This window comes from Capricornis sumatraensis, chromosome 2, assembly GCF_032405125.1.
Source record: "Capricornis sumatraensis isolate serow.1 chromosome 2, serow.2, whole genome shotgun sequence".
NCBI classification, from domain to species: Eukaryota; Metazoa; Chordata; class Mammalia; order Artiodactyla; family Bovidae; genus Capricornis; species Capricornis sumatraensis.
Window position 1 is genome coordinate 203,308,977 of NC_091070.1, and position 27,838 is coordinate 203,336,814.

The 27,838-nt window shown below is 50.7% G+C and overlaps 2 protein-coding genes and 1 pseudogene across 3 annotated transcripts; 2 read left to right on the forward strand and 1 right to left on the reverse strand.

Annotated features, from left to right (window-relative positions):
* The first annotated feature begins 12,397 nt into the window (after nt 1–12,397).
* LOC138070506 (transmembrane protein 258 pseudogene) lies at nt 12,398–15,946 on the forward strand (annotated as a pseudogene).
* A 190-nt stretch (nt 15,947–16,136) lies between these two features.
* On the forward strand, nt 16,137–20,887 carry ELOVL1 (ELOVL fatty acid elongase 1). 2 transcript variants are annotated; one of them, XM_068964411.1, is made up of 9 exons: nt 16,137–16,252; nt 16,964–17,056; nt 18,757–18,816; nt 18,944–19,134; nt 19,354–19,434; nt 19,558–19,614; nt 19,705–19,810; nt 19,893–20,029; nt 20,200–20,887. In XM_068964411.1, exons 3-9 carry the CDS (start codon nt 18,771–18,773, stop codon nt 20,419–20,421), a joined length of 840 nt encoding a protein of 279 aa, XP_068820512.1. In that variant the 5' UTR covers nt 16,137–16,252; nt 16,964–17,056; nt 18,757–18,770; the 3' UTR covers nt 20,422–20,887. The 2 variants fall into 2 exon arrangements, with proteins under 2 accessions (XP_068820512.1, XP_068820511.1); XM_068964410.1 differs by lacking the exon at nt 16,964–17,056 and having other exon boundaries at nt 16,156–16,252.
* Nucleotides 20,888–21,194: 307 nt separating this feature from the next.
* CDC20 (cell division cycle 20) lies at nt 21,195–24,994 on the reverse strand. Its single transcript, XM_068965025.1, has 10 exons — nt 24,631–24,994; nt 24,374–24,522; nt 24,191–24,287; nt 23,901–24,029; nt 23,606–23,802; nt 23,401–23,495; nt 23,035–23,263; nt 22,749–22,874; nt 21,729–21,846; nt 21,195–21,373 (listed from the first exon to the last, which is right to left on the reverse strand). The coding sequence occupies exons 1-10, from the start codon at nt 24,809–24,811 to the stop codon at nt 21,195–21,197; spliced, it is 1,500 nt and encodes a 499-aa protein (XP_068821126.1). The 5' UTR covers nt 24,812–24,994.
* Between the last annotated feature and the right edge of the window lie 2,844 nt (nt 24,995–27,838).

The window sequence follows — 27,838 nt, forward strand, 5'->3', positions numbered from 1 at the left end:
GGACCGCTCAGCTTTGTTTGAAAGCCTGTGTTTATTTTGTGCTGCCAAAGATGGTGACAGCTTCTGTGTCCTTAGAGGCCCGCTGCCTCCACAGGCCTTGCTTCCCACATTCCAGCCTGGCCATCTCTCCAGGCTGCAGGTGACGAGGCCTCCGGGCCGAGACAGACCATCCACTTAACAACTCTGGAGAAGCTTGGGACTGCTCTACTCTCCATCCTCTCAGAAGCCAGTTCAGCTCGCATCTGGGAAATAGTCAGAGTCCCCTATCCTTTACCCCACCCTGGGCATGTCAGGGAAGATGTTGAAGTCCCAGTAGGTGGGGGCTTCCTCAGGAAGTGGCTCTGCCAGGCAGGACTACATGAGAAAGGGTTTTGTGAGCAAGTGAAAATGTCCCTTGTTCTCCAGACCTTTTTTTTTTTTCTCTTTCATATTTTGGAGGGAAAGGGGACTTGCACCTCACACTGTCGATCATCATGGTTGAGTCATCCTCAAAGTATGCCTGGTTCCTGGGCTCAGTTAGCATGGCTTTTCTCCAGTCCACTGAGCCAGTGGTTCCAATAAGGGTCAAGTGGATGGTGGGAGGTGGCAGCCGCCAGCACTTTTGCCTGCTTCTATAAAGCTGGAGAGGAGAGTGGGCTTGGGTCACCAGCTTAAGCTGCCTTTCTTGGCTCTCCTTTGCAAGCAAGGGCAGGAGTTGAGTCAGCAGAAGTGGACCAAAGGATTGCTCTGAATAAAGTTATTTAAGTTGATGACCACTGTGTCAGGGTTATCTGACAGCAGGTAAATTGAGAGAGCTATGTGGGGATTGGAGACTACACGTCAGAGACTTTCAAGGTTGTTGCAAGGCAATATTTTAAAAATTTTTATTTATTTGGCTGTGCTGGGTCTTAGTTGCAGCATGCAGGATTTTTGGTTGCAGCAGGTGAACTCTTAATTGCAGCATATCGGATCTAGTTCCCCAACCAGGGATCAAACCCAGGCCCCTTACAATGGGAGCCCAAAGTCTTAACCACTGGACCACCAAGTCCCAAGGCAATACTTTTTTCTTCTCCAATAAAAAGTTTTCTTAGGTTGTTTTTTTTTTCTCTTATCTGTAGGTTTGATCTAAAACTCCTGAGAGGTAATAAGAGGGCCTGCTGATTCCTCCCAGCTGCCTTTTCTCTGTTCTCTTCTGTCACATATTAGCACTTCGGTATTTGTTCAGTGCCAGGCAGGACTCTGCCAGGCTGTGGCAGCAAAGGACTGGAAAAGTAGTCACAGATGTCACATCCATTCCAGTTCCATCACAACCAGAAATGTATCCACACAGCTCACTGATCACAGTACACAGAGCACGAAGAGCCCTGCCGTCAGCTCTGAGGCAGTGTCAGGCGCTTTCCCCACTACAGCAGGGCTGCCTTACCAGTCTGTCAGGCCACTCGCTTGTTCCTTCTCTTCTCTTCCCTTTGCACTGGAAATATCCGAGCTCACTGTCACGTTGGATCGAATTCAAGGTGTGCGTCTCCAAAACCCCTGGAGTATCTTGGTGACCACCCTCCTTTATTCCACCCAAAGATTCCTTCCTGTTGAAAGTTTCTTGAAAACTTTTCAAACCTATTGAAACCAACCCCAAGTGTCTTTGTTGCCTCAGACTAATAGCAACGTCATTCCCAAAGTACTATTTGAAATGGATTCCTTGTCCTCCCAGAGTGGAAGTGCCCTCCTGTCCCAAGAGGAGCATACTCGGGACCCCACCTCCATCTCGTGCCCTTATGTCTGTATTCACTCTGAGAGGACATGCTCTCGTTTCCAACCTCCCAACCCCAGATCCTCTGGAGTGTACAAACCTAGCAGCATCACCACCTTTGGGGCTCATACAGCCCAGCAAGTGTCTCGGTGGAGAGTATCTCCCATCTCTAACCCACTCATCCCCAAAGGTGGGAATAGAGAGAATATTATAGTTTCGAGAAGAGCACATTGACCTGCTGCTCCCTTGCTCAGATTTAAGATAAAAAGATGGCACTCTTGCTTCCCTCTGGTAGTGTTGTCCAGTTTCTAATGTTTCTGTTTTGCCTGGGGCCTGTGTTTGCTTCTACTCTTGGGGACCCAGGGAAAATGAGATTAGGCCAGTGTCTCCCAAGTGTGTGTCTGGGATGGCGAAAGAAGCAGCAGCTGTTAAACTTAACTGCAGCACGGAGGTCATCCTGTTGAAGGCGGAAGCTTACTGCATCAGTATTTGCATGACACCCATTGCTAGGACCGCCCCCTCTCCAGCTCTGCCCTGAGGCTGGGACTCTGTCATTGCTGAACCTCTCTTTTGCACGTTGCCCCAGTCACCCTGTTTTCTTCCTCTGCTGATGTCTATTGCTGCCCTACCTAGTTAGGTCATTTAACTTGGCCTTGCACTGTCTTGGGAAACAGTCAAGGTAGATAGGTTTTAGCTAAGTGCTCCGTCAAACTCCATAATCAGTCCTGGTGTTTGGACCGAACCGGAGCCGGTATAGTGCCCACCTCCTGTCCTGCTGTTGAAGGGAAGAAGCTGATCTCTGCAGGAATGCCCTAGTGCAAGGCCAGTCCCTTTCCAACCCCCTTCTCACCTCCCCCAGGCAGCTGGGAACAACCTCTCCCTTTGTCTGAACTTCTTGTACAGAATAATCCTCCTTATGGACAATGTATTCTCTGTGCCTTGTGGACACAGGAGCCGTGTGAGCTGATCCCAGCACCAGGCAGGACGGGGGCGGAATCCTTCCAAAGGCCCATGCTAGATCAGCTCCTGATTACTGTCTAGAGAAACCGCCAAGGGATGTACATTTTCTTCCATCTTTTCCAAGTGGTGAGGGCTAGCCTATTGAAGTTTAGCAGTGGGCCAGGAGTAGGGCTGGGGGCTCTGGTCCCTTTGTGATTCAGTCTGGAGGGTTCACTGTACCAACCTGTGGAGGCTCAATGTGGCTCTGGTGTGACAGCCTTGAACACACAGGGGCTAACATTTGAAAAGAGTTTGCCACCTGCAGATGGGGCTTTCTAACTGAAACTCCAGTCATTGCATGAAGATGTATTTTGTCCTACGGGACAAATTTCCTCTCTTCCCTTTAACTTCTGTCTCTTGCTTTCTATTGAGGCAGGTTCTGGCTCTCTGTTGTCGCCTTTTGATCAGTTCATGTGCTCTCAAGATATCACCTACCATATGGACATGGCGGTTCCCCCAAGTACACAATGGGCAAGGCCCCTGACTTCCCTGGGCCTCAGTTTTCTCACGTGGGTGCTCCCAGTGATACTTCCTAGCTTTCAAGTCTTTGGCAATGATTCTGAGGCCTGTATATCCCCAGGCACTTTTCATTTTCCTCACTGCGTGACTATGTTATGGTAGGCAAAGTTTTTCTTAGACTGGCCTGCCAATCCCTTGAACCTCTCCAAACTGTTCCTAAAGTTCCCTGTCACCTGCAGTTTAGAATACAGACCTCCCTCTAGACCACTTCCCTAAAATTATTTACTAACTTTCACTAGTTCTTTAGTAAAAGTTACAACAGAGATGGTGGCTCAGATGGTAGAGCGTCTGCCTACAATGTGGTAGACCTGGGTTCGATCCCTGGGTTGAGAAGATCTCCTGGAGAAGGAAATGGCAACCCACTCCAGTACTCTTGCCTGGAAAATCCTATGGACAGAAGAGCCTGGTAGGCTACCATCCATGGGGTCACAAAGAGTCGGACACGACTGAGTGACTTCACTCACTCACAACAGAGATAAATGCGTTGAATGCCAGAAGTCACCTTCCCACTTAGGCATCTCTTTCTTTCCTCTGGGCAAGATATATGTACCAGAGACTCCCCCTCTTAAAGGCAGCAAATTACACTTTTCCACGTGATGATAACCTTCCCCATGGAATTGAATCCAGGACACCACGGGCTGCTCCCCTTCCTGTGTTTCCTCTGCCATTTCACTCCCTTCCCTGCTGTCACCTGAATTTCCCTCCTTCATGGTCATTTTGATAATTAATCTTCCCTGGCCCACAGCCCATGTGTAGACTGTCCTTGTTCTTTTGTACTCATTTCTCTAGGCTGCACCCATTTTCATGGCCCTGGTTAGTATCCTTCCGTGTTAATCTTTGAGCGCATGTCACCACTCACTTGACTCTCGGCCATGCTCTTGAAATATGGAGCCTGCCATCACCATCTTCCTTCACGCCCCATAACTCACTCTTTAGTCCCACTTCCACTCTTCCTCAGGCACTAGCCTGTCTCAGATCACTATTGACCTAAGAGCTAAATCCAGACTTTCTTCAGTCCTTCTGTTTCTTACTTATCTCCATGGTTTTAAACAGTGCTGCCCGTTGCTTTTCCACCTTTTCCCCTTCACTGACTCCCGCTTCTCTGACCATCCCTTCTCTGCAGCTTCTGGCCTTCTGTCCCTCTGCCTGCTTCTTGAATGTTGTTATTCTCTAGGACTCTGTCGTTAACCTGCTGTTCTTATTCTACCTGCTGTCTCTGCGACCACCACCTTTATGTACATAACTCAAGCAAGTTTTATCAGACAGCCCAGACCTCTTTGCCGACATGCAGATGCCTATTGGGTATTTCTGCCCCTATGATCCACAGAGGATGAGATGGCTGGATAGCATCACCAACTCGATGGACATGAGTTTGAGTGAACTCCAGGAGTTGGTGATGGACAGGGAGGCCTGGCGTGCTGCAATTCATGGGGTCGGAAAGAGTCAGACACGACTGAGCGACTGAACTGAACTGAACTGATCCACAAGTACCTCAGGTTCTGAATGTGCCAATCCAATCATCTTTCTCTACCAACCTGTTTCTTTTCTAGTATCCTAGGTGTGACCTAAGCCAGGTCTATGGAAACAGTCGTAAACACTTCCCCACTCTGTGTCCCAGCACCGCCTCCTAACTCAGTCAGATACAAATCCTGTCAATTCTGCCTCCCCAGGATCCATCCATCCTGCCCTGCAGTTTGGGCCTGGAGCCTCGCCTTAAAAGTAATGTTTGGACGCCCTGCATCCAGGCTTGCCCACTCCAACTCATCTTCCATGTGGCTGCCAGATAGATTTCTGTAGATTTGATCACATTACTCCCTTGATTGAAGTCCTTTTGATAGTTTCCTTCCTCTGGTTCTCAAACTATAGGGTCCACATTACTGGGCAGGTTGGTAGTATGCCAGGCATACTGAAAGTTACAGGGTAGAGCTCATCCTAGACTGCCCATTTTACTCAAGGGTAAGTAACTTAAACAAAATGCAGAATTATCAGGCATGCAGTAAAGAGTAAGCAGACTTTGGGGAGTTCCTACTAGTCTGAAGGATTTCATACTAAGCTGCTAAATTGTCTGGGGATATTTATTCTTTTTCTTTTTTAAACATTTACTGCAGTGGACAAGTTTGAAAAACACCTTAAATTTCCTGGAAAAACAAGTCGAGTTTTTTGTGATCTAGCTCCCTGACTTCTCCTGACTTAATTTCTGTACTGTCCTGCCACCCACTCTGTTCCCATGTTGTACAAATTGCTTGATGTTTCCTGAATGTAACTCTCTTTGGCCCCCCATCTCTTTATTCCCACTGTTCCCTCTGCACAGAACATTTTGTCCCATCGTTCTGTGATGAACATCCAATCTTCTTTCAAAATTCAGCTCATAGGTCACACTCATAAGCTTCCAAGAAACCTGTCTGTCCACAGCCCAGTGCCATTCCCACTAGGTGCAGTCAATGACCTGCTCTTTTATGCTCTACGTTTGTACCTTGTACAAACTTATTCTAGCTTCTGCTGCCCTTTATTGCCCCCAAGTTCAAGCACCCTGCACTGTCAGAGTTTAAATCCAGTTCTTCTGTCTGACAGCTATATTTTCTTCTGCAAGAAATGTGCATGCCTGGCATACATGGCATCTGGCCCACTATAAACACTGGAAGTGGTAGCTGCTGCTATTGCTGTTGTTATTTGGTTGATCTTGGAGAGAGAGTATAATCTAGCATTTTGGTTAAAAGAGCATTTTCTAGTGCCAGGTTGTTGTTCAGTTGCTCAGTTGTGTCTGACTCTGAAACCCCATGGACTGCAGCATGCCAGGCTTCCCTGTCCTTCAGTATCTCCTGTAGTTTGCTCAAATTCATGTCCATTGAGTTAGTGATGCTATCTAACCGTCTCATCTTCTACCGCCCCCTTCCCTTCCTACTCTCAATCTTTCCCAGAATCAGGGTCTTTTCCAATGAGTCAGCTCTTCACATCAGCTGGCCAGAGTATTGGAGCTTCAGCTTCAGCATCAGTCCTTCCAATGAATATTCAGGACTGATTTCCTTTAGGTTCAAATTCTAGCTGTGCCACCTACTAGCTGTGTGGCCTTCAGCGAGTTACTTTACCTCTCTCTGCCTCAGATTCCTTATTTCTAGGGGTGATAATACTAGTGACTATTTCACAAGGCTTCTGTGAAGTTTAAATATATTAATACATACAAAGCGCTTAGGATAGTGTGCCTGACAATAGTAGAAGCTCAGTGAATATTAACTATCCTCAGGGTAGTGTCTGAAAGTCTGCTGTCAGCAATTGTTGCTTCAGTCAATCATTGACCAGTCCCTCTGTGCGGAGGTAACTCTTCCTCTGTAGCTCATCTGTGCTCACAGCTACATTCACACTAGGAGAGACTCTCCATGCACATTTAATCCCCCACTGTGTGCAGAGCAGACACTGGAACATTTCTGCACTGGCTTGCCTGATGCAGTGAGTCATTTCCAGATCTAGTTGTGTGAACTTTCTTTCTCCCTCTTAGTTGTCACCTACAGACTTCTATTAAAGCCCAGTTTGGTCTCCTAAACTGTGATTTTGAGCTGAGACCATATGACAGGCTTCCTCACTGGCTTCCTTCTAAGCTCTATCTGTTCCCTATCCACACCATTTGAAGACCCAGTTCCAGTCTGCCCATCCCATCTAGAGCGGGGCATTCACCACTCAGGGGTCTCCCTGTACAGCTGGGCTGTGTCCTCTGTCCCTGCTCACTCAGTCCAGGCTTAGGTCTTCACCGGTGGCTGTGTGATCCACCGGTTATCACACACCAGAGCTCCATGCTTGCTCTCTTCCCTTCACAGTCACCACCAGTCCTTTAGGCCTTGTTTTGCCATGGCAACTCCATGGTTCTTGTCACTATACTCTAAGCTGGGGCCAGTACCTGTGGACTAGGTGCTGTCTCACACTTCCATGCCTTAAACATGCTTTGCCCTCTCCTTGGTGTGTCTGCCCTCTCTTTTTCTTGCTTCAACCTCCTGTTCATCTGGTGAACAGTTTGTCCTCCCAATAGCACCTACTCCTGTCAAGTCTTTATCACTTCCTCCCTTTTATGGTTGACCATTTTAAAATTATACCCGACCTGGAGACGGTGACTGCAGCCATGAAATGAAAAGACACTTACTCCTTGGAAGGAAAGTTATGACCAACCTAGACAGCATATTCAAAAGCAGAGACATTACTTTGCCGACTAAGGTCCGTCTAGTCAAGGCTATGGTTTCTCCAGTAGTCATGTATGGATGTGAGAGTTGGACTGTAAAGAAAGCTGAGTGCTGAAGAATTGATGCTTTTGACCTGTGGTGTTGGAGAAGACTCAAAAGTCCCTTGGACTACAAGGAGATCCAACCAGTCCATCCTAAAGGAGATCAGTCCTGGGTGTTCATTGGAAGAACTGATGTTGAAGCTGAAACTCCAATACTTTGGCCACCTGATGTGAAGAGCTGACTCATTTGAAAAGACCCTGATGCCGGGAAAGGCAGGAGTAGAAAGCGATGACAGGATGAAATGGTTGGAGGGCATCACCAACTCAATGGACATGAGTTTGGATGAACTCCAGGAGTTGGTGATGGACAGGGAGGCCTGGCGTGCTGTGGCCCATGGGGTCACAAGAGTTGGACATGACTGAGCGACTGAACTGAACTGGACACTTATCTGTTATGTGACCTTAGGCAAATTACTTTAGTTCCAAGACCCTTGATTTCCACCTCCTAAATTGGTGCTATAATCCCGTAATATGCTCAGAGAAAGGTACTTTCCACTTAGCGTATTTAAAATTCAACTTAAGTAGCTCGCTCTTTACTATATAATAAAGTCCAGGCTTCTTAGAAGGGCATGCAAGGCCTGCCAGGCATATAGTCAGCACTGAAATGCCAATACTGTTCTCCTTCCCCTGAGTAATCCCTTACACTCTCCTGAGAAATCTTGTCTTTATCACATAGCATACTAGACTATTTTGATTACAACATATTACAATTAAACTAGCGACAGACATGGTATGGACCTAACAGAAGCAGAAGATATTAAGAAGAGGTGGGCAAGAAAACACAGAAGAACTGTACAAAAAAGATCTTCACAACCTGGATAATCAAGATGGTGTGATCACTCATCTAGAGCCAGACATCCTGGAATGTGAAGTCAAGTGAGCCTTAGAAAGCGTCACTACGAACAAAGCTAGTGGAGGTGATGGGATTCCAGTTGAGCTGTTTCAAATCCTGAAAGATGATGCTGTGAAAGTGCTGCACTCAATATGCCAGCAAATTTGGAAAACTCAGCAGTGGCCACAGGACTAGAAAAGGTCAGTTTTCATTCCAATCCCAAAGAAAGGCAATGCCAAAGAATGCTCAAACTACCGCACAATTGCACTCATCTCACATGCTAGTAAAGTAATGCTCAAAATTCTCCAAGCCAGGCTTCAGCAATATGTGAACAGTGAACTTCCAGATGTTCAAGCTGGATTTAGAAAAGGCAGAGGAACCAGAGATCAAATTGCCAGCATCCCCTGGATCATGGAAAAAGCAAGAGAGTTCCAGAAGAACATCTATTTCTGCTTTATTGACTATGCCAAGGCCTTTGACTGTGTGGATCACAATAAACTGGAAAATTCTGAGAGAGATGGGAATCCCAGACCACATAACCTGCCTCTTGAGAAATCTGTATGCAGGTCAGGAAGCAACAGTTAGAACTGGACATGAAACAACAGACTGGTTCCAAATAGGAAAAGGAGTACATCGAGGCTGTATATTGTCACCCTGCTTATTTAACTTATATGCAGAGTACATCATGAGAATCACTGGACTGGAAGAAACACAAATGAATCAAGATTGCCAGGAGAAATATCAGTAACCTCAGATATGCAGATGATACCACCCTTGTGGCAGAAAGTGAAGAGGAGCTAAAAAGCCTCTTGATGAAAGTGAAAGAGGAGAGTGAAAAAGTTGGCTTAAAGTTCAACATTCAGAAAACGAAGATCATGGAATCCGGTCCCATCACTTCATGGGAAATAGATGGGGAAACAGTGCAAACAGTGTCTGACTTTATTTTGGGGGGCTCCAAAATCACTGCAGATGGTGACTGCAGCCATGAAATTAAAAGATGCTTACTACTTGGAAGGAAAGCTATGGCCAACCTAGATAGCATATTCAAAAGCAGAGACATTACTTTGCCTACTAAGGTCCGTCTAGTCAAGGCTATGGTTTTTCCAGTAGTCGTGTATGGATGTGAGAGTTGGACTGTGAAGAAACCTGAGTGCCAAAGAATTGATGCTTTTGAACTGTGGTGTTGGAGAAGACTCTTGAGAGTCCCTTGGACTGCAAGGTGATCTAACCAGTCCATTCTGAAGGAGATCAACCCTGGGATTTCTTTGGAAGGAATGATGCTAAAGCTGAAACTCCAGTACTTTGGCCACCTCATGCGAAGAGCTGACTCATTGGAAAAGACTGATGGTGGGAGGGATTGGGGGCAGGAGAAGGGGACGACAGAGGATGAGATGGCTGGATGGCATCACGGACTCGATGGACGTGAGTCTGAGTGAACTCTGGGAGTTGGTGATGGACAGGGAGGCCTGGCGTGCTGCAGTTCATGCAGCAAAGAGTCGGACATGACTGAGCGACTGAACTGAACTGACTGAACTGAAAAAGAGAGAGACCCAATGGATTTGGGTTATGCAGATGGGGAGTTGAAGGGTGACTGGCTCCAGGCAGGTCAGGGGCTCCGTGTTGCCTCGGCTCTGTCTCTGCATTTCTCCACTCTACTTCATGCTGCTCACTTCGTGGGAGAACTCTCTTGTTGCTTGGATTCTGTGCCATTAGGGGCACTGAGGGAAATGGAGAGAACGCCGTGACTAAAGCAGCAGCGGGGCTGGGAAGAAATTCCCTAAGGGAAATGAAAGCAGGGGGATGGGAAAGTATCTGAATGGGACCGGACTTAAAGCTACAACAGTCCACTGTGTGTGGTTTTATCTCAGCAGACAATTCGCAGATATTGTCCCCCGCGCCCCGCCCCCCACCATGCCCAAACCCCATCCTTTCTCCTAAACTTACAGTACTGTGTCTCAGGTTGCCTGTGGAAGGGGCCATCTTTCCTCAAACTCAGGATATCCCAAACTGCATTCACTTCCTCCATTGCTCCACGGTGTTACCCAGCTTGCCAGCCTGGCTGTCAGTTCTGGTCCCTCCCCTCTTCTTCCTTCTTGCTCTGTTGCTCTAGGTTAGGCCCTCACCATGTCACACGTGCACCTCTGAGCTGGTCTCCCACCTGGCCTCCCTTCCTCTCTGCCTTCCTGTTGATAATCTCACTGTCACCAAGTTTTTCTTTGTAAATAACAATGGGGATCATACCAACCCCTTAAAAATCTCCAGGGACATCTCAGTACAAACAAAACTCCTCTTTCTTTCATTCAAAATACTTCATGATTTGGGGCCAAGCTACTTTTTAACCTAGCATATGAAGGCCTTTCCTTCACTGGATCCTTTCGCCAAGTAGAATCACTTCCAGTTCCCTGCTCCTGACCTGTTCTTCCCTCCATCCATCCCTTTGTCCATGCTTTTTCCTCAGTTTGAATCATCTGTTACTTCCACCTCACTTGCTGTGTCACCTTGAGAGGAAACCCTTCGCCCTTTCTGATTCCATTCTTTCCCCATCTGTTCAGCAGTGATCACAGTACTTACCTTACAGGACTGAACCATAAGAGCATATGGGAAGCAGCTGGCCCCGTGCTTGCCAGAGAAAGTGTTGCATTTTCTCTGTCCCCTTTTTGGCCTTTCTCCCACATCTTCCAGATCTTGCTAACTCTCTTTCTTCTGTCTTGATAACCTCCCCTGGTTTGTCCCCTCACCAAAAGCCTTCCCTTTTCTCTCTCCAGAACTCTTCCAGCACATTTTATCACAGCCCTTTCCCCCAAACTGAATTTCTTTTTTTCTTTTTTTAACCTCAGTTCAGTGAACACTGAACAATACTCATAGGGTGTTGGCATTGGCTACCTACAATAGATCGGGCCTTGTCCCCCTGACCTCTCAAGGGTTCAGGCAGCCCCCCAGTTCAGATGGTATGATGAGTGTTCGCATGCAGTCTCTCTCTTCTGCTGGCTGGATGGCCTTCCTTCAGCCAAGGTCCCAACCTTAGGCAGAGGACACCAGCGAGCTGACTGAGGCCCATGGACATGCAGAATTATTAACCGACAAGCCCTTCCCCTCATCTTCATTCCTCTGTCCTCACGGACACAGCCCTCCCCTCAGCTCCTCTGTGCGGATACAGTTAGAAAGTGCCCTTTGTCCTTTACAGGTGGGGAAGGGAGAAGCTCGACACAGGCCCCGGGAGGCTGCTTCCATTCCTACCTGCCGCTCCTGTGGCCTCTCAGCCTCTGACCCTCAGCACCTGTTGTTCTCAGCCAGTTCTCCTGCCACCCTCATACCCTGTTCCCTCCACTGCTCCACCGGCTCCCTTGCAGGCGCATACAGATAATACCGTTTCCACTTTTCTTTTTCCTGCTTCTTTGATCCGATGTCCCTTTATTTTATTTTTTTTCCCAGAAACACATAAAACCACATAATCACGGAAATAGAGTTGTTAGAGCTCAGTTCATACAGATGGTGGTTTTCAGACTGAACCCTTGGAGAAGGTAAATCAGTAGTTTATCTTCTGGGGAGAGAGGATGGAGAAAGGCCCATGTGAGTGACCTGTGAGTCAGAGAGGGTGGGGCCCAGGGGAAGTTGTCACCTCACTTCCCTTTAGTCAGGAAGGCTCCATGAATTTCAGGGGGAGTTTCAGCTGTTGGACTTGGTATTCTTCCCTACCCACACACACACATCTGGCCTTTATCCTTATCAAGAACGACTTCCTGGACTCTTTCAGCTTCTCCAGTTTATCAGCCTGCCCCCAGTGTAGGCAGCGTTCCATGGACCCTCTTACCTCCAAGATCTTCCACCCAGCTTCCCTGCAGGTTCTAAGTGGTCCCATTTCCTAGCAGTCCATTGACAGGCTTACCCTTCTTTTCTGCATATTTCAGCCTATAAGGTGCTTTCCTGAGCCAAAGTCTAAACCCCGTGGTGTGCTGTATCTCATTGTCTTCTACACAGCACATAAACACGCTTAAGCCTCTTCCCATTAAAAACAACCCTTAGGGGAGCAGTGGATTGCCCTGAGCCCAGCAAAATGGAGCTTGAGGCCACGAGTGGACGTACCAGTCCAGTGAACCCAGCTATCTTTCCCCATATGACTGTGGTGCTGTTGGCCGTTGACATGCTCTTCACCTCTTGGTTCTTTGTTTATAAGGTCACCTCCACCAAGTACACTTGGGATATCTACAAAGAGCTCCTCATCTCTTTGGTGGCCTCACTCTTCATGGGCTTTGGAGTCCTCTGCCTGCTGCTCTGGGTCAGTGTCTTACGTCTGAGCTCCCAAGGGTTCCAACCAAGGGTCTTCACTGAGTCCTTCCTTTGGTAAATTAAGTTTTGGATTTTGTTTCTACTATTGCTAGAAGTGTCCTACCTGCTGCTCACAGTAAAGGCATATATGTGAAAAAACAAAACCTTTAGAATCAATCTGGAGGTGAGAGTCAGGCACTGATATTTTTTAAAACTCTCCAGATGATTCTGGTGTGCAGCCAGGGCTACAAAAGAGAAACAGCTAAATCTAGACTTCGTACCAGGCCATACAGAGCTCTTCATGACTGACTCCTATACATACGCCCTCTGGACCGGAGACTCCCCAGAACTCCCCACGCCAGCCATATCTTCTGCTTCAATACCTTCACACACATGCTTCCATCTGCCTGAAAATGTTTCCCTGTCTTCTTTAACACTCAGCTTTGGTGTCATTTCTGTGAAGCCTTCAAGAACTGACCCCCACCTTGGGGTAAGGTGCCCCCCCTCTGCTGCTCTCTTAACCCTCTTGGTTTAACTCACCACTTGCTATTGTAACTGTTAATTTATCTATCTGTCTTCTTTTCTAGACTGTAAATATTTTTCAGGAACCCCAGTGCCTTGGAGATGCCATTTGGTAGGACCTGGGTTGGTGGTCTATATCAGATATTTGAAGGTGCTTTCTCCTAGGACTAGGACTGGAACTGAAGGACATGGGCATGTTCATGTAGTCAGTGGGCATTTACTGAGGGCTTGCTGTGGTCATTCATTAATACCAGTGTGGTCCAGGTGACTAATGGATAGTTGAAGATCTCTCTTTACCAGGTGGCACAGTGGTAAAGAATCCTCCTGCCAAGGCAAGAGATGTGAGAGATGTGGGTTTGACTCCTGGGTTGGAAAGATCCCCTGGAGTAGGAAAGGGCAGCCCACTCCAGTTTTTTGTCTGGAAAGTTCCATGGACAGAGGAGCCTGGTGAGTGACAGTCCATGGGGTCGGAAAGAGTTGGACAGAATTGAACACAGCATCCACACACACATCTCTACCATATTTAACCTCAGGAACTGTTTCATCATTTATAAGTCTGCTTTGTTTGTCTCTAGATGGACACTTAGTTCAAGCTTCTCAATAGTGCTCTCCAAACAGTGCTTTGCACAGTTTATTCAGGAAGTATTTGTTGAATGAATGCTCATTAATCGACATACAAGAATATACCTTCTTGCTTCACCCCTTGGCTATGAAATGTCGAGGTAGAAACAGTGCTGAGTCCTTTACCTGGGTCATCTCCTTTAATCTTCACAATCCAATGAGACAGGTGCTGTTGGAGGTTCAGCCACTTAACATTAAGTCATATAAGTACTAACTGGAGATTTAAAATCAGGTCTTTGGAGTTAGGTGTGACCCCCAGGCCTACTGAAGTATACTTAACACAATAAATATTTATTGACTCAACTGATACTGTCATCCCAAGGCAAGTAGAAAAGCTTTTGAATTCTTCCTGTCTTCCCTACTTGACTCTGGGTCCCTCAACCTCTCTTCCCCTTCTCACATTTCTCATTCACTCTAATACTCTGCAAACACTGTGGAGGGGCAGATGAGTCCAACACTGGTCAGATACTAGAGGTACAGAGACGACTAAAATATTGGTCGTTGCTGAGAAAAACCTACAGTGAGGGGGTATGCAGATAACTGCATTGCAGTGAGATTGTGAAAGCGAAGGGAGGGACTGCTTTATTGCCTGGAAAAGCTGCTTTTATCTTGAGTTAGGAGACAGGGCTTGGAGGTGTGGGGGTATATGAAAGATGCTGATATCCTTGGGGAACAGTTAAACCACAGCATGTGGCCCAGGAGAATGAGGGGAGGCTGAGGACCAGAACAGATAGGCCTTCAGGTACAATGCTAATTAGTCTGAGCCTTTTGAATGGCTGAATTTTTTTTGCCATTTCCTTTCAAGGGTAGGTACTCGTAGGTACTCTGTGAGCTGGATCAGAACTATACTTTGGCTCTGACCTCTTAACTCTAAGACTAAACTTCCACATAGCTTGTTGTTTAGTGGCTAAATGTCTGACTCTTGCGACCCCATGCACTGTAGCCCACCAGGCTTCTCTGTGCATGGGATTTCCCAGGCAGGAATACTGGAGTGGGTTGCCATTTCCTTCTCCAGGAGATCTTTCCTAACCAAGGATTGAACCCAAATCTCCTGCATTGGCAGGCAGGTTCTTTACTGCTGCAGCACCGGGGAAGCCCCTCCACAAAGATCCATTCCACTACTGATGAACACATTGTTTCTTCCAAACCGCCACCTCCTCTGAATTGCACATGTACGTCATACAGTCCTGTGCAGTCACTGGATCACTGCACGCATTAGCACTGTTACAGGAGCTGCTGGAGATACAGATTTCATTTTGCTGAAACCTAGTCCTCAACCCCAGTGGTTCTGTAGAGTTGGTGAGTGTATGGCATGAGGAGGGTGCAGGGAGCCAGAGAGACAACTAAGTGTGCAGAGTGAGCCTAGCTGTCTCAGGGAAACCTCCAGTGTCTATTTTTCCAACCCTGTCAGTTTCCAGACATTCTTGGGTGAGGGTGCTCTCTCACCTGCCCGCCCTCCGCCCACCCCCCCCCCCCTCCAACCAGGTCCCCTCTCTCACTGGCTGCCAGTGTGAAGTGATTTGGCTAGACAGTGAACCCCATGTGGGGACAGCATCTGCCTTGTTCATTGAGGTGCCACCAGCAATTAACCCCATCTTGCACGTGGTAGGTGGTCAGTAACGTGGATATTTACTAACACAGGTCTGATTGTAGCCTCCTCAAAACTCTGGTTTCTCCTCTGCTTCCAGAATAAACCAAACTGCTCCATTTGGCCTTCAACATTCAGCCACAGCTGGCTTCACTTCCCCCTTTTCCTTTCACAACCTTGAAGAGGCCAGCGTAGCCAGTGATTCATTAATTTCCCCTGCCCCGGGCTACTTGTATTCTCCCACCTCCGGTCCACACAATCGTCTCAACTCCTAATGCTGGGCTCACCCAAGTTTATGGGCTGGTAAGGAAGGTCTCCCCACACAGCGGCTGAGACCTTCCCGCCGACCGAGGCCACTCTCGGGCCGCAGAGAGGCTGCCTGCACCCCACCCCTCGGGTCCCACTCTCTCTGAGGGGACGGCTGACCCTGGAACTTGCTCCAAGGTCCCAGGTGGGGTGGATCGGTTACGAACAGAAGCTGTGTTGGTCGTGCTGGTGGACGAATCCCAGAGGGTCCAGAAGGTGGCCACGCAGGGGCTAAACATTAGGAAGGCGCAGGGTACAGCCTGGGCGGGCAAAGGCCCAGGGCCAGGCCGCGCGAGCTGACCGAGGCGGGAGGCGATGCGGCGGGAAGGGGTGGGGAGCCGGGGCTGGGCGCGCTTCCTGCCAGGGGCCCAGCGGCCCGCCCCTGCCTCCGCCCTGCGGGCCCAGCAGAGCCGGGGCTGGCCGGCCCCTCCTGCCTCGACCAGAGGCCCAATCAGCGGGCGCCCCCTACCCGGCCCGCCCTCTCCCCCTCTGGTGACAGAAAGTCGGCCCAGCAGATGAGGAAGTGGCAGGCAGGCTGGCCCTGGGGACTCCTCTCCAGCCCTGCTCCATCCCAGCCCTCCACGACTGCCCGCCTGGCCCCCACTGGTGAGTCGGGACCTCCCAGGGCGGGCTCGCCACGTGCCCAGGCCCCTGACCCGCTGGGCCACTCGGCCCGGCCCGGCCCGGCCCTGCCCTGCCCAGGCTGTGGGCGAGGCTGTGCCTGTGGAGAGTGGGTGGGAGGTCCCAGCTCTCCGGGGCTGGGCCTCCCCAGCAGCCTCCCTCGTGCCTGGCCCGCATTTGCTTGAACCTGGGCCTTCCTCCACCACCTCTGACTCTGGCCCCTCTCCGTCTCTTACTCCTCCCTCCCCTTGGCGCCCTTTTGCACCCCCGCTGCTCCCTTTGCCTGTCTCCTTTTCCCTTCCATCCGTCCTAAAGCAAGGAAGGACCAGACGGAGTTTCCCTACTGGGGACACACCCAGACTCTCCTGAAACTTGGGGAGAGGGCCTTCCAGAAGCCTGGAGCCACCCCTGACCTCCAGGGTGCCGGCGTGTGTGAGGTGGGGGAGGTGAACTTGGGGATGGTGGCAGAGAGAGACCGGGAGATAACAAGCTGGCAAGCTCCCATGGGTCGAGGAGGGGCTGTGTGTTAGAGCACATGCTTCTGGGCAGGCCCTACCCTGGAATAAGCAGCCAGCAAAACTCTGGGAATGAATGAATGATGACTGCCATCGGTGAAGAGAGTTGTGGGAGTGCATGACCCAGGGCAAGTCTGTGTCAGCACACGGTGTGGATGATGTTGGCTTCATTCACCTGCAGGTGGGCTGTGTGAGTTTATGTATGTGACCGCGCTCATCTGAGACTCACAGACGCCAGAGGAAACCTGCATGTGAGCACAAGCACTTGCACATGGTAATGCGGCTCCTGTGAAGGAGCATGTGTGTTTCGGTGTGTTTGCTGGTGTGCGCGTAGCTAGGAGCAGGCCCGAGTATTAGAGACTGAGCATGTCAAAGTCCATGGAGACCTGTCCGGGTGGTGTGTCAGACAAGGGCAGTTGCAGCTGGCAGGAGGCAGGTGGGCCCTGCGTGTGTGTGCTTGCCACTGGCCGGTTGTCGCAGGGGCGGAGGGAGAGCGGTGGCAGGGGCTGTGTATGGGAGGGCTGGGGGCCTGACCGAGGTGGCGCATTTGTGGGTGGGCGTAGAGGTTGGGGGAGCGTCTGTGAGATGTATGTGCAGTCCCTGGGACTGTCAGAAGTTGTGTTCTTGACGTAGTACCTGCAGGGTTGCTTCTCTTGGTGGAGGGAACCTGGCCAACCCAAGTGAAGGCAGCTTGCAGAGCACCTGCTGTGCTGGCTGTTTGGGGAGTGCCTTGCCCCTTGAGGGCTGTCTGTCTGGAGTCCCAGGCTCTCCTCTTGGCCAAGGCTTTTGTGTCCCTTCGAGCCCTCCCCCGACATTCCTTCAGGCTCCGAGAGGGAGACGGCCTAGTCGATTATGACCCCTCCTTGAGGGAGGGGAAGATTCCTGAGACCTCTCCCACTCCCCGCCTCCTCACCTGCCACTGGCTCCCGGCCCCTCCCTGGGAGAGAGGGGTGATGGTACCCATTCTGAAGTAGGACAGCCTGCGAATTTATGGCTCATTTAGAAGAGGATGCCCGGGTATGGGTTTTCAGCAGTTCTCTTTGGGCTGAGGCTAGGCCTGGGGCTGGAGTCCAGGTTTTTGTCTCAAAACCAAGAGTTCATCTGACTGGTCCGGGGTGGCTGGGTGGGTGGTGAGTCCTGCGCTTTACTTGGCTTTCTCAATCCTGGTGGGTCCTCCAGGCACTGACCTGTGACCTGGACCCACCCTCCACCTCGGACGCTGTGCTGTGGGGGTGGGCAGAGGGTGGGGCTGCTGCCAGATCTAGTCAGACAGGTGGAGCCGCCAGGGCAGGAGTCTCAAAGAGCCAGGCTTCTGGAAAGGAAGGGTGAGAGGAGAGCATCTGAGACAGAGGAGAGGCTGCAGGTGAGAGCCCCAGGAGGGCAGAGGAGAGCCTGAGGGAGTGTCTCGGCAGGGGAGAGGAGGGAGGGACAGTTCCTGAGAGGACAGGAGGGACCATGCCGGGAGATGTGCATCCTGAAATGGGGCAAGAGAAATTGAAGGGGAGGACCTCTGGAGAGGTGAGAGACTGGTGAGGAAGGGAGAGGAGGTTCGTTCCAGAGACAAATTCCCTGGTGGTAGGAGGTAAGCCTCTCTGGAAGGAGACCAGAAATTGAGAGTCCTCTCTTGGAAGAAGAAGGGAGGGGAAGTCGGAAAGTAGAAATCCCTGGAGAGGAGCAGAGTGTGAGGAGAGGAGAGGAAGGTGTGGAGAGGAAGGGCAGAACAGCCCTTCCCAGGCATGCAGGCTGTGTGGGAAACAGATCCCCCACCCACCCCATCCCTGCCCCCTATGGCCACCTTCTCGCTCTGGTCCCCAGCAACTCCTTCCTCTCACTGCTCTGTCCTTTCTGTGGCAAGGTGTCTGGAACTGTCCTGTCTGGTCTGTGTCCTGTCTGTGGGTCAAGGGTGAAATTGGGGGGCGGGCGGTTGGGGGAACAGTCAGCCCTCTCTGACACCTCTCCTCCCGACCTCGCCAGAGCCCTTAGCCAGGATGGAGGCTGTTGTGAACCTGTACCAGGAGATGATGAAGCATGCAGGTGGGATGCTGTCTACTAGCCCTTCCTCCTTACAGACCCTTTGACCCTTGGTGACCTGACCTCATGTCTGCTGGGGACCGTTTGGACTCTGTGACCCTTCCTTACTTTTTTTTACCCTTATTCATAGATCCCCGGCTCCAGGGCTACCCTCTGATGGGGTCCCCCCTGCTAATGACCTCCATCCTCCTGACCTATGTATACTTCGTTCTCTCACTGGGGCCTCGCATCATGGCCAACCGGAAGCCCTTCCAGCTCCGTGGCTTCATGGTTGTCTACAACTTCTCACTGGTGGCACTTTCTCTCTACATTGTCTATGAGGTAGGCCCCTGGGATGCCTCAGCTTTATTCCTCCAGGATAATGGGTGGGCCCTCAGGCTAGAGGAGGCATCTTCTTTCCAGAGAGGCTCAGCTCTGTTTCTCCATCTACAGCAGGGGTGCCCAACCTCCAGGCCATGATTGGGGACCGCTGGTCTAGAGAACAAAAGAGATTTGGGGGAGGGAGGGATGTCTGGCTCTCTAATCCACCCTTCTTCATAGTTCTTGATGTCCGGCTGGCTAAGTTCCTACACCTGGCGCTGCGACCCAGTGGACTTTTCCAACAACCCGGAGGCACTGAGGGTAAGTGGTGGTGGAGGCCAGGCCCCAAACAACCACGGGTAAGAGCACTTTGGATGTGCCCTGTCTTATAGGCCCGTTTAGAGAGGCTCTTGGCAGTCCTAAGGATGTCCTGACTTCTTACAGATGGTTCGAGTGGCCTGGCTTTTCCTCTTCTCCAAGTTCATTGAGCTGATAGACACAGTGAGTAATTACGTGAGATTTGAGAACGTGTGGGGAGAAAGACGTGAGAGGCCTTGGCTTTGAAACCCCTTCCTCCCACGCTTCTCTCAGGTGATCTTTGTTCTCCGGAAGAAAGATGGACAGGTGACCTTCCTACATGTCTTCCACCACTCGGTGCTTCCCTGGAGCTGGTGGTGGGGGGTAAAAATAGCCCCAGGTGAGTGGCGATGGCCACTGGGGGAGGGACAGGTACTGGGGACCAGAGGCTTGACTCTCCTGACCCTGTTGTCCACTCACAGGAGGAATGGCCTCTTTCCACGCCATGATAAACTCCTCAGTGCACGTCATCATGTACCTGTACTATGGATTGTCTGCCCTTGGGCCTGTGGCTCAGCCCTACCTTTGGTGGAAAAAGCACATGACAGCCATCCAGCTGGTGAGGGCCCCGAGCCTGACCCACAGTCATCCCCCCGACATTCTGGTTTGGACGCTACCTCTGTCCAGTCTACCTCACCTTTGCCTCCAGCCCTCCCCACTCACTGTTCCGTCCCCTTGCCCTCCAGTCCTCTCTCCCTGTGCCCTCTGACCCATGCCTTTTGGTCCCAGATCCAGTTTGTCCTGGTCTCGCTGCACATCTCCCAGTACTACTTCCTGCCCAGTTGTAACTACCAGTACCCAGTCATCATCCACCTCATCTGGATGTACGGCACCATCTTCTTCGTGCTCTTCTCCAATTTCTGGTATCAGTCTTACACTAAAGGCAAGCGGCTGCCCCGTGTACTTCAGCAAAACGGAGTTCCAGGTACCACCAAAGTCAAGGCCAACTGAGAAACATGGGCTAGCTAGGTGCCCACCTAAGTGCCTCAGGACTGCACCTTAGGCAGCAGCCGTCATTGTCCTCCCCAGCTACACCTGTGACCAGGGTTTATGTGGTCAGGACTGAGCAGCAGACAGCTCTCTGCACCCCACAGCTGGTACACAGAGACCACCGCTTCCGTTCCTCCCTGACTTCTCCCGGCCAGCCCCAGGGATGTGGCCTCATTGCCCTCTGCCACTCCAGAGCCGGGGGCTGAAAGGGCTGGACACTTACTTCCCCCTCCCTGCCTTCCACTTGGGAGAGGAGCACTCAGGGCTGGCCCCCACCAGGGTCTTGTGGCCTTTTTCCTCACACTGTAAGAGGTCAGCAATAATCTGTCACTGTGGACCCAGGCTCCTCCCTTCTCCACCCCACACTGAAGTAGGAGCTTCTTGGCCAAAGGTCAGGGTGGGTGGGGGGCCTGGGAATACAGCCTGTGGAGGCTGCTCACTCCTTTATGTCTTTATTAAAAGTGACAGAGGAAAGCACGGTGGCTGTGTGTGTACATGTGTCAATGGAAGAGGTGGGTACAAAGCCTGCCAGCCTGTCTGCAAACAGGAGGGATGGTCAAGGTGCCCACAGGATGGATGTTTCTAGCTCTCTGATCACAGTAGAGAGGAGCCTCTGGGAAGGCTGCTAGCTGGGACAGAGGTCGTGCCAAAAGAGAGGGAGATGTGACTTTATTAGAAAAGTAAAAAACAAAACAAAAAAACAAACCCCACAGAACACTGTGAGGAGTTGGTCCTCAGCGGATGCCTTGGTGGATGAGGCTGCTTTTGGCTGCACTGGCCTTCTCCCGTTCCCGCCGCCGGGCAGGGTCCAGCTCAAAGCAGCGCCACAGTCGCAGGGTCTCATCTGCTGCTGCGGATGCCACTGTAGCCCCATCTGGGCTCATGGTCAGACTGAGCACCCGGGCTGTGTGACCTGGGATGTGAGGAGGAAACAAGTGAGAGCAATACATAGGATGGTAGGTACCTATAGCCCTCCAATTTTGAGAGTTTTTGTAACAGTTAATTGAGATAATTAATAATTCACATACTATAAAATTCATCCTTTTAAAGCATACAATTCATTGGTTTCTAGTGTATTCACAAAGTTGTGCAACCATCACAATGATAATTCATCACTCCATAAAGACAGTCACTCCTCAGTACTCTCTCCCCCCAGCCTCTGGCAACCATTAATCCGTTTCCTGTCTCTCTGCATTTGCTTCTACTGGACATTTCATACAAATAGTCATACAATATGTGCCCTTTTGTGTCTGTCACTTAGCACTCACCTTTCAGCTCAGCCACCTTGGCCATGGTTGGGTACTTCCAAATAACCAGCTGGTTCTGGGCAAAGCCGTGGCCTGAGATGAGCTCCTTGTAGTGGGGAGACCAGAGGATAGAGCACACCTGTGGAGAGGAAATGGCATGGGCGTGACACACACAGAGCCGGCACTACTCAAATCAGAACTGCGCCCACCGTGGTGTTAGGCGCTCTGCCAGAGGCTCCAGACTCAGACTTGAATGACTAGTCCTTACAAAACCCTTTTGAGAGTTAGAATTGTTAACCATTTTACAGATGAGGAATCCGTTGGAAGGACGTTCAGTAAGTTGTCTAAGCTCACATACAAATTAAGTTGAACTCTGGCTCCAGAGCCTGAGGCTCGAATAAAGCAAAGTCTGCATGTATTGGGAAGGGGGGTGTCAGGAGAGGAAGCTGCAGGGCTTGCAGGGAGACCCACCTTTGAGCTAGGGCCTCAAATATCATTCTAAAACATTTGGATTATACACTGTAGGTAATTGGGAGCCCTTGCAGGGCTTTGAGGAGGACAGAAACAGACTACCGAGACCAGTACAGAGGACAGGCTGGAAGCAATAAAAAGACCAGTGCTGTGAGTCTCCACAGGAAGAAGGATGAGGCCGAGGGGAGAGGACACATGTGAATGATACTCTGAGGGAAAACTGATATATCTTGGTGACTAGGTGAGGAAGATGAAAGAGTCTTGCTTGTTCTGATTTCTTAGTATCCCTTTCAAATAGCAGAGGAGGAACGCACATTTCAGGGAGGCACGGGGTAGCGATGAGTTTAATTTGGGACATACTAGTGTGGTGCCACCTTATAGAACGTGGGGTTAGAGACAGGCTGGCTGTGGACTGTTGAAAATGTGTGTCTGGAATTCAAGGGTGACATCTGAGCTTGGAGATCATGCCAGTATTGCATCAGTGAAGCCATTGGAGGGGAGGAGGTTGCCCAGGAAAGCTATGCAGAATAAGAACACATCTGGGAGTGAGGCTGGAATAAGGAAGACTACCTGGGAATGGGCATCCACGGCACTCAGACAGGCCCCAGAGCAGACGTTCCAGATACGAATGTGTCGATCACTTGTGCCCCCGCCAGTTGCCAGGACATTGGACTGCCAGGGACACCAAGCTACAGCCTAGGTGGGATAAAGGTGAAGTCAGCAGGTACTAGAGCAAGACAAGGAGTTACTGGGCACACAAATGAACTCAGTCCAATTCCACCATCCCATGTCCTCTTAACAGTCCCCAGGTTCTTCTGGGTGAGAGTGCAGAGGCCCGGCCCAGCCCCACTCTCACCTTGACAGCCCCTTGATGCTGGGTGAAGGTCTGCAGAGGAACCCAGCCACCCTCTCCAGGAGCACCAGGCCACACGTTGACCAGGTTGTCGTTGCCGCCGCTGGCTAAATGCCGTCCATCCGGGGCCCAGCGCAACCCACACACTTCCTGGCTGTGGCCACTCAGCGTGGCCACATGGTGTTCTGCTACCCGAACGTCATGGTGGTGGATGTGGCCGGAGCGTGAGCCACTGCAGGAGAGAAGGGAGCCAGGTCCTGCAGCGGTGCCAAAAGGCGGCAGGCCAGAGCTGCTTCTGTTCAGAGGTGTACAGTCCAGGGAGAGGGGGGCCAAAATCTGACTTTGTAACAGATTAGCAAAGCCACTGACCTGGATAGGATATAGCTATTCCAACAGAGGGAGCCCACTCGGGCAGAATGACTGGTCATGTTTCGAAGCCGTTTCTGCTGTTGCACATCCCATAGCTACAGAGAGAGAAGACCATGAGGATCGAGACTTGGCATTAACATCGTCCTGCTGGGCAAGCCCCCTGGGTCTGGGGACAACAGAGCTGCAGCACCGGGACAAATCTCACCTGCACCTCAGCACTGCTGGTGCCCACAGCCAGGTAGTTGCCCTCTTTGATCCAGGCCACAGAAGATATATAGTCCCCAGGCTGCTCCATTTGGAGCAGCTGCAAAATGTCACCAGTGCTAGCGCTCCACAAGTATACACTGTTGTCCAAAGCCACAGCCAGTACATTCCCAGAGCTCCAATCCACAAGGTTCAGGTCTGCCAGAGGGGGAAGGGAAGAGCATGAGCTGTCTCGTTTGCCTTGTCCCTCTCTCCCTCTTTCTCCATCCGCTGGACAAGGAGAAGACTGCACTTACAGTAGTCATTCCGGATTTCAGGGGCATCCAGGATGCGGTCTGGCAGGGAAGGAATGTAACGGCAGGTCTTCCTGCTGGAGCCCGGCGTGGCCTTCTGGCTATAGAGTACTTTTAGTCTGTTCTGGTAACCTATGGCAACAGAGTGGGTCTAGACACTGGGAGGATTGACACTTCCGCATGCCTTTAGCCCAGAAGGGCCAGATAAGCACTTCCTTCCCCTCAATCCTAGATGGAAAAGGCAGACAGCCATCTCATCCACCCTGAGCCCTGGGGATAGAATGACATCTTACCCTCTGGGGCATTTTGTGGTTTTCCACTGAGCCGAAGGATCTTGGCTTCCTCCATGTCAAAACCGTTCAGATTCAAAGCCCATGCTTTCTGATGTTCCTGGCACATAAGGGTGGGGATGAGGTGGCGGTATTATCTAGATTTCACAGACCAGTTTCCTGCCAGAAGTCCCCTGAGACACATACCTTCTTGGTGGGCGTCTCACTGTTGTCGGGCTGGTTCTCCTTGCTCAGGAGGAAGCTAGCCACCTCCATCTGGGAAGCATTGCGATGGGGGATATAGCGGTCACCGCCAGGTTTGCTGGGAGTGGTCTGAAGCTTGGAGCTGGATTTGCCTGGGACAGGGAAAGGGAAGCCAGACTGTCAGACCCGGCTCAGGGGGAGGAGGCGTGAAGGCTGCTTCAAGCCCTTGCCCTCCCCGCGACCCGTCGCACCCTACTGACCGGGAGTTCGGCCTGGGGTCCTGCCGGCGCTGTGGGATCGGTTGGCTGCCCGCATAGGCGAGGGGGCCGGCCCCGCGGCTTCCTTCGCTTTGCGCTGCCAGCGCGCAGGCGGTGCATTGGGGATGGGTGTATCCAGCTGCAGCAGCGAGTGCAAGTCACTCTCGAATACGAACTGGGCCATGGGAACGTCTGGAGGGAGAGGGTTCCTTGCAGTGGCTCCCTGCTGAGCCCCAGAGTAAGAGAGGCGACCGTGCTCTGGGGCGGCCGACTACAGTCAGGACCACGCTGGCCGCAGCCCTTCCCGGCGCAGCACCCTCAGCAGCGGGCCCAGACCGGCTCGCTCAGTCCAGCCGTCTCTCACCGTCAGTTTAGAGCAGGTTCCAACCCCAGACCGGCTTTAGCAGTGAGGACTTGGACGACTTAAACTCTCCGCTCCAAGCACTCATTGGCTCCTTCAAAATCCAACCGTCGCAACCGTCGCCCTAGCCCATTGGCCTCCACGGCACAGGGGCGGGTCTTCCGGGGGAAGCTCCTGATCTCACGGGAGTCCAGCAGGCGAGCGGGATTTGAAGGGTGGGAGAAAGGCAAAGGCCACCAGGTGTCGGGGAACGGGGCGGGGTGGGGGCGCGTCTGGGGGCGGGGCCTGCGCTGGCTGCCTTCCCCTATTGGTTTCATTCATTCCTCGGTCTCCCCCGCACCCGTCCTTCACGCTTCATGCTTGAGGATCGTTTTTATGATACGAAGTGCGGAACTCGGTGGAATGCCCTAAAGCACTTAAGCCTGTTTAGAGAAGGCAGTGGAAGGCAGTGGCCTTACCGACCAGCCGGTCCGAAGGCAGGCAGGCGGGTTGGGAGTGGGGTGCTGCAGGAGTTGATTGAAAAACTTAAGACGAGAGAAGGCCGGAACGTCCGTTGTTAGCTTAGTGCTTGCGGGAACACTGCTAGGAAGGAAGAAGTGCCTGTGTTTGTTTTCAAAAACTGTTTTGTTTGCTGTTGTTTTAGAAACGAGGAAAATGAGGCTGAAAGAGGGGTGAATTCGTTATGGTCAAGAAAAAAGGATTCAGACCCGCCTATCCGGGAGATAAGATTGAATAGCCCTGTGAGGGAAACTGGGGCTGACCCCCATGGACCTCAAGAGATGTCAGGATTTTTAGAGATGCACGAGTCTAATCTGCGCATGGCGCATCTCCCCATCCCAGCAACACACCCGTATTTTACAGATGAAGAAACCGCAGCCCAGAAAGGGATTTGTGCGAGGTCACATGCTGGTGGGAGTCCAGATCTGACTCCTGTTCAATAGAGTGCTCTAACAGTGACTTCAGTGAATTGTAGGATATACTTAGAGGTGAAGCAGCAATCGTAACGGAGAAGGCACTGGCGACCTGCTCCAGTACTCTTGCCTGGAAAATCCCATAGACGGAGGAGCCTGGTAGGCTGCAGTCCATGGGGTTGCTAAGAGTCAGACACGACTGAGCGACTTCACTTTCACTTTTCACTTTCATGCATTGGAGAAGGAAATGGCACCCCACACCAGTGTTCTTGCCTGGAGAATCCCAGGGACTGGGGAGCCTGGTGGGCAGCTGTCTATGGGGTCGCACAGAGTCGGACACGACTGAAGCGACTTAGCAGCAGCAGCAATCATAAAAATGATAATGGGCACCATTTACTGACCATCTGCTAACTATGATGTTTAAAGAGTTTATGTACATTACTGCAGGTAATCCTTAATCCCATAAGGCAGAAACTTTATTCCGTTTTTACAAAAAGAAAGAAAGAAAGAAACCAGGTCAGGGAAAGGTTAGAAACTTGCCCAAAGGCACACAGGCAGTAATAATTAGTGGAGCCAAACTAACTAACCTCAGAATCTAACCATATTCTACACTGTCCCAGAGAGAGGCTAGGGGGGGAAAAAAAAAATCAGTCGTTAGCCTAAAATCAATTCTGATGATGACAAGAGAAAATTTTGGAGTTTTCACCCAAATAATATTGTTATTATCTTTAATTTTGAAGCATTCATGTTATCTCTTTCCAATTACTTTGGAAAACAAGGATTTATGTGTCCTAGGGTTGGAAATGGGGAGTCCCTGAACCCTAGAGGACATAAAAGGAGTCAAGCTGGTCTGGGCCATAAATGTTAAGCTAAGGAGTTTGGACTTTTATCTGCTAGGCATTGTGGAGTCAGTGAGAGTCTCTAATTCAGGGGAGGGCCAAACAAAACATTTCTGAGGACAAGGCATGGCCAGCAATTTGCAGTTTCTGGAGTAAGGGTCACTGTAGAGGAAAAGAACAACAGGGTAAATAAGGGTACAACTTCAGGGAATTTGAACCTTGAAAAGTAAAGGAATGACAGGGCTTCTTTGGTGGCTCACTGGTAAAGAATCAGCCTGCTAGTGCAGGAGACACTGGTTTGATCCCTGATTCAGGAAGACCTCGCATGCCATGGAACAACTAAGCCTGTGCACCACAACTACTGAGCCTGTGCTCCAAAAGCCAGGAGCTGCAACTACTGAGCCGGCATGCCACATCACTGAGGCTCAGTGTCCTAGAGCCTGTACCACAACGAGCAGCCTGTGCATGGCAGCTAGAGAGTAGCCTCTCTGTGCAACTACAGAAAAGCCCCACAGCAACAAAGACCCACCACAGCCCCAAAATTAAATAAATAAAATTATTTGTTTAAAGACCATTAAAAGAAGACCTTTAATTTAAAAAATAAAAACATAAAAGGAATGGCAGAAGCCAGTGGAAATTGTACTGACTTGGACCTTGAAGTGGGAGGAATTCTAATATGCAAAATAGTCGGGTGATGACAGGAAAGATCAGAGTTGGCTATTGAGAAATAAATCATGGGTGACCTTGGAGAGAAAGGGATCAGGGGAGGGGGTGTTCGGGTTTCATTTGGAAGGGGTTGCAGAAAGGAGGGTGGGGAGAATATGGAGGCAGCAAGCATGGGCTACTTGTATAAGAAATTTGAGAGTGAGAAAGAGGGCAGTTCATGGGAGCTGGAGGGAATGCCAACACTAAGATCCTATGCATCTTTTATTTTAAATTTTTATTTTTGGCTATGCTGGGTCTTTGTTGTTGCCTGAGGGCTTTCTCTAGTTGCGGAGAAGGCTACACTTTGCTGGGTCGCCTGAGCTTCTCATTGCGGTGGCTTCTCTTGCTGAAGAGCAGTCTTGCTAAAGAGCAGGGGCTCTAGGGTGCTTGGACTC